Consider the following 6,156-nt stretch of genomic DNA (forward strand, 5'->3'; position numbering starts at 1 on the left):
GTGTTGTACGTGTGTGGTGTGTGTGTAGTGTGTGTGTGTGTAGGGTGTGTGTGTGTGTAGGGTGTGTGAGTGGTGTGTGTGTGTGGGGTGTGTGTGTAGGGTGTGTATGTGGTGTGTGTGTAGTATGTGTGTAGTGTCTGTAGGGTGTGTGTCTGGTATGTGTGTGGTATGTGTGTGTGTGTTTGGTGTGTGGTATGTGTGTGGGGTGTGTGTGTGTGTAGGGTGCGTGTGTAGGGTGTGTGTGTATGTGGTGTGTGTGTTGTGTGTGTGGTGTAGTGTGTGTGTGTAGTGTGTGTGTGGTCTAGTGTGTGTGTGTAGTGTGTGGGGTGTGTGTGTGTAGGGTGTGTGTGGTGTGTGTGTGTAGGGTGTGTAGGGTATGTGTGTGTGTGTGTGTAGGGTGTGTGTGTAGTATGTGTGTGAGGTGTGTGTGTAGTATGTGTGTATGGGGTGTGTGTGTAGGGTGTGTGTGTGGGGTGTGTGTGGGGTGTGTAGTGTGTGTGTGTAGTGTGTGTGTGTGGGGTGTGTGTGTGTAGGGTGTGTGTGTGTAGGGTGTGTGTGTGTGTAGGGTATGTGTGGGGTGTGTGTGTGTAGGGTGTGTGTGTAGTATGTGTGTGTGTGTGTAGGGTGTGTGTGTAGTATGTGTGTGTAGGGTGTGTGTGTGGGGTGTGTGTGTAGTATGTGTGTGGGGTGTGTATGGGGTGTGTATGGGGTGTGTGTGGGGTGTGTGGGGTGTGTGTGTGGGGTGTGTGTGTGGGGTGTGTATGTAGTATGTGTGTAGGGGGTGTGTGTAGTATGTGTGTGGGGTGTGTGGTGTATGGGGAGTGGTAGTGTAGCGGCTCGCGCGCTACGTTATGAACCCGGTGAACCGGGTTCAATTCCTGCTCACGGACACAGTCAACGATGATTACCTGAACCGGTCCTGGGCCTCCCTTAGGTCAACTCAGCCTCAAAATTAGTACCTGGTGTGGTGTGTACACATTGCCACGAGGGAAACAAAGGCGGCCGGGCGTGATGCAGGCCACCCAGCCTCTCGTGTGCTGTGCCGACCTTCATAGGCGCTCTTGCCCCAACAGTCTGTTAGGCTATACAGGAGCCTAACAGACTGTTGGGGAGAGGCTCTCTCACAACAGTGGAGGGCAGAGGAGCGACGCTCACGACGAGCGGAATGCCGGGTGGCTAAAACACAGCAAGTTGGCACAGGTAGTGCATCGGCCAGTCATCTCAGTCAGTCGACCCATGGCACCTGCAGGGTCTGCATTGTGATCTCCTGCAGCGGGCGTTCGTGGCCTCAAAGTGCACATAGCCTGGCACAAGTGCCGTGGTGACGTCACCACCACTTCGTGGCCAACGGTGGTTGTTGCATGTGTGTGTGTGCGGCGCGCTCGCTAGAACGCGATCGAGGCCATCGAGGGGCAGGCGGGACGCGTGCGAGTGCTGGAGGAGGAGTTGCGGGCCGTGCGGGCCACGCCGGGGTTTGAGAGCCTGGAGGCCGAGCTCCAGCAGCTGAGGAAGGAGGCACAAGCAAACTCCAACAAGGCACGGGCGCCGTCAACACACGGCTCACGCGCCACGCGCACATACACAAGAGCACGCACACACACACACACCAGTACACAGCACTCGCACACCAAAATTATGCACCACTCGCACACACCACACACACCACTCACACACACACACCACACACACACACACCACAGACATACCACACACACACCACACACATACCACACACACACACCACTCACACACCACTCACACACACCACTCGCACACACACCACTCGCACACACACCACTCGCACACACCACTCTCACACACCACACACACCACTCACACACACCACACACACACCACACACACACCACTCACACACACCACAGACATACCAGACACACCACACACATACAACACACATACCACACACACACACCACTCACACACACACACCACACACACACCACACACACACCACACATACACCACTCACACACACACCACACACACACCACACACACACCACTCACACACACCACTCACACACACACCACACACACACCACACACACACCACTCACACACTACACACACACACACACACCACACACACACACCACACACACACCACACACACACCACACACACACCACTCACACACTACACACACACACACCACTCACACACACCACACCACACACCACACACCACACACCACACACACCACACACATACCACACACACACCACACACATACCACACACACACACCACTCACACGCGTACACACCACATCATTCTCCCCCCCCACGAGTGTGTAACCGCGGTGTGGGTGCTGGCGGGCGTCACTGCCGCCGTGCGCCGTGGTTCTGCGTGGCGCAGGTGACGGCCTTGGTGATCGAGCTGAAGCTGCTGAAGGAGAAAAACAAGAAGCTCATGAGAGGTACGAACACACACACACATATACACGCACGTACACGCACGCACACATACACACACGTACACGCACGCACACATACACACACGTACACACGTTCACACACGCACGTACACACACGCACGTTCACGCACGCACGTTCACACACGCACATACACGCACGCACACACGTTCACACACGCACGTACGCACACTCACGCACACACGTTCACGCACGCACACGCATGCACGCACACACACAACAGCCGCTGTTTGCCAATAAGTGGTGGAGATGTCACCATAGTGCTCCTGCCAGGACAGGTGCACCTTGAGGCCAGCAGGTAGAGTGTAGAAGGCTCATAGACAGGTCACGGGACAGACCCAGGTGCTGTGGGTTGACTGAGATGGCTGACAGATGCACCAGCTATGCTCTGCACTGTGACAACTCGCTGTGTTTTAGCCGCCCGGCGATTCGCTCATTGTTGGGAGCGTTGCTCCTCTGCACTCCGCTGTTGATGGAGGGCGCCTGCCTCCAACTGCCCAGTAGCGTCCTTCACGAGCCTCCTCCGCAGAAGCCGATCTTGACACTGCCGGTACCAGTCATCGGCAAGTCGACTCAGCTCCACATCTTCCTGTACTGCATCAGTCCTATCTGATGCAGTACGGTCCGTGCCGTTCCCGTTTAGCCCCCTCTATCCGGCCGAACAGAAACTGCTGGGGCACGCGGTGGCTGGGCATGTGACTACATGACCTAGCCAACGCAACCTCGCCTGCCGGGGGAGCTCACCGATGATGGGACTGCACACAAACACGCACGCGCACGTGGGAAGATGGGAAATGTGCTGGCACCGTGTCAGGGCGAGCGAGTCTTTCAACCAAGATATTCCTTTTGCGATCGTCTTGCAGACAAAATCCATCTGGAGCAGAGGTTGGAGGATGGCGGCCTGTCGCACGACTTGTCGCCCGACCTGTCATACGACCTCTCGCATGGGGGGAGGGGCAAGCAGGCGTGGGGCTCCACGCTCGCCGCCGAGGCGGGCGAACGCCCGTCCCAGCCGACGCAACTCCGCCCCGCCGCAGGGCCCGCCGCGACGTCGCCTCGCGAGGAGCGGCCCTCGCCGCTCCCCACGTCGGCGTCGTCGTCGCCGCGCACGGCGGTGGGGTCGGTGGGGTCGCAGGGGTCGCAGGAGTCACAGGGGGGGCGCTCCGGGGGGACCCCGCAGCCGATCGGACGCCCCCGCCACTCGAGCTTGTCCCCCGTCCGCCGCGCGGAGAAGGCGACGCGCGGTCACCGCGCGTGGCCTCGCCGCTCGCCCCTGTCTCACGAGGACTCAACGGAGGGGTCCCATCGAGAGGACCTCGTGGCCGGTAGGAGAAGCGATGGGGAGGAGGGTGAAGATGATGTTGGCGATGATGATGATGGTGATGAGGAGGATGCAGGCGGAGGTGCGATGTACAACACTGGGGAGTTTGGTCAGCTGCGCTCCACCCCGCTCCCTGGCTGGGGTTCCCGAGCTCCCGGCGTTCCGGTCGCTATCGCCCCTGGCAGGGGCCCCTGTGTCACCCCCTGAGGCCTGCGACCAGGCCGGCCGGACCGGAGCAGGTGTCTCCCAGGAGCAGTGAGATGGGTGCTAAATAAAGAAAAATGGGCTTAAGTAAAGATCGTTCAATGGGGGTGTGTGAAATGCTGCTGATGTGTTGTTTTCTGTTGATGTTGTTTGTTCACCATCGTCTTGTCCACGAGGGCGAGTTGGGTTAGAGATGTTGTAGCCCTGGACCTCGCTCTCATCTAATCCCAGCATAGCCATCGGGGGAATGTGGTCTCCTGCACAATGAGGACGTGGGTACCATGAGAGAGAGAGCTCCGACACAATGAGGACCTGGGACCAGTGTTAGGACTCCGCCTTAAACAACAGGATGGTTCGGTCCCATAGCGGAGACCCACACAATTGTGCACAGTGAGAAATCTCCAAACCGAGGACCTCCCAGTAAATGTGGGACGTCGGTCCAACATTTGGTCCCGACAGTACCGACAACATGCCGAAGGTTGGCCCAACGGCGCATGTTTACTGGGGCCGGTGGCTTGGAGACAGATCGACGCGGCTGAGGCCCCGAGCGCCAAGAGAGAGGTGTTCACGGTGAGGGATGGGTGTTCATGGTGAGGGATGGGTGTTCACGGTGAGGGATGGGTGTTCACGGTGAGGGATGGGTGTTCATGGTGAGGGATGGGTGTTCACAGTGAGGGATGGGTGTTCACAGTGAGGGATGGGTGGTCACGGTGAGGGATGGGTGTTCACGGTGAGGGATGGGTGGTCACGGTGAGGGATGGGTGTTCACGGTGAGGGATGGGTGTTCACAGTGAGGGATGGGTGTTCACGGTGAGGGATGGGTGGTCACGGTGAGGGATGGGTGTTCACGGTGAGGGATGGGTGGTCACGGTGAGGGATGGGTGGTCACGGTGAGGGATGGGTGTTCACGGTGAGGGATGGATGTTCACAGTGAGGGATGGGTGTTCACGGTGAGGGATGGGTGTTCATGGTGAGGGATGGGTGTTCACGGTGAGGGATGGGTGTTCACGGTGAGGGATGGATGTTCACAGTGAGGGATGGGTGTTCACGGTGAGGGATGGGTGTTCATGGTGAGGGATGGGTGTTCACGGTGAGGGATAGGTGTTCACGATGAGGGATGGGTGTTCATGGTGAGAGATGGGTGTTCACGGTGAGGGATGGGTGTTCACAGTGAGGGATGGGTGTTCACAGTGAGGGATGGGTGTTCATGGTGAGGGATGGGTGTTCACGGTGAGGGATGGGTGTGCATGGTGAGGGATGGGTGTTCATGGTGAGGGATGGGTGTTCACGGTGAGGGATGGGTGTTCACGGTGAGGGATGGGTGGTCGCGTCGCGTCGCACAATTGACGGCACAGGGTGCCCCTTAGCTCCCGATGTGAATGGAGGCGAAGGGGAATCACCCGGCCCTGGTCCCCAGGCCTCCCCGCACGAGTGGAGCGAGTCGGAGGGGAGCGAGTGCGAGCCCAGGGGTTGCTGTGTTGCACCGTTTGGGATGTTGTGTGCCACAAATATCTCGTCAGTTTATATGTACGCTATTGTGATTTTTTTTATAAATGTTTTTTTGTATGTAATGTTATTACAACTAGCAATGATTATAGAATTTGCACTCTTAAATAACATCCATGCGTGATTAATAATTATAAAATGTTTTGAGTAAAAAAATCTTATTTTTGTTTGAAGTGAATAAAGGTTTTATTTTATTTGTGCTCTTGAGATTTATTTTTCTAATTCTTGTGTTGAAGACAAAACTGCCTGGTGCCACATCAATAATAAAACAGTTCAATAATAAAACACGATTGAAACGGATGGGACCTGGATTCGAGCTCGCCTCTCTTCACGGTGAAACCACGTGTGCACACGAGGCAGTCCCTGTGCCACTCACAGCTGCTGCTGTCAATCCACTGCCAGATGAGGGCCTCTCGACCATACTTCACCACGTCGGTCATCGTCGCTTCTCGTGAAGGCGGACGGCGCAGTGGATGGTTCTGCAGCTCACCGCGTAGCCTCGCAGCAGTCTCAAGCAACTTCCTGTCGATGGTTTGTGTGATAAACGCTTTGATTTTGGATGTGCAGATTCGGATTTGTCGATGCTGTGCACTGTGGTCGCCCATCCGAGCACTGTCCCAGTCTCAACTCTGTCTCAGACTCAACTCTGTCTCAGTCTCAACTCTGTCTCA

General features: G+C 56.7%; 1 protein-coding gene across 1 annotated transcript in view; it reads left to right on the forward strand.

Moving 5' to 3' along the window:
• Positions 1–5,679, forward strand: part of LOC133343665 (myosin heavy chain, non-muscle-like) — a 42,532-nt gene extending 36,853 nt beyond the window's left edge. Inside the window, exons 23-25 of the mRNA XM_061553393.1 lie at positions 1,390–1,536; positions 2,378–2,438; positions 3,318–5,679. Of these exons, the coding sequence (XP_061409377.1) occupies positions 1,390–1,536; positions 2,378–2,438; positions 3,318–3,982 (873 nt within the window). The 3' untranslated portion in view covers positions 3,983–5,679. The remainder of the gene's footprint in view (positions 1–1,389; positions 1,537–2,377; positions 2,439–3,317) is intronic.
• The last annotated feature ends 477 nt before the right edge of the window (positions 5,680–6,156 follow it).

The sequence above is a fragment of the Lethenteron reissneri genome, chromosome 18 (assembly GCF_015708825.2).
Source record: "Lethenteron reissneri isolate LAM-NWPU_2019-01 chromosome 18, ASM1570882v1, whole genome shotgun sequence".
Lineage (NCBI taxonomy): Eukaryota > Metazoa > Chordata > Hyperoartia > Petromyzontiformes > Petromyzontidae > Lethenteron > Lethenteron reissneri.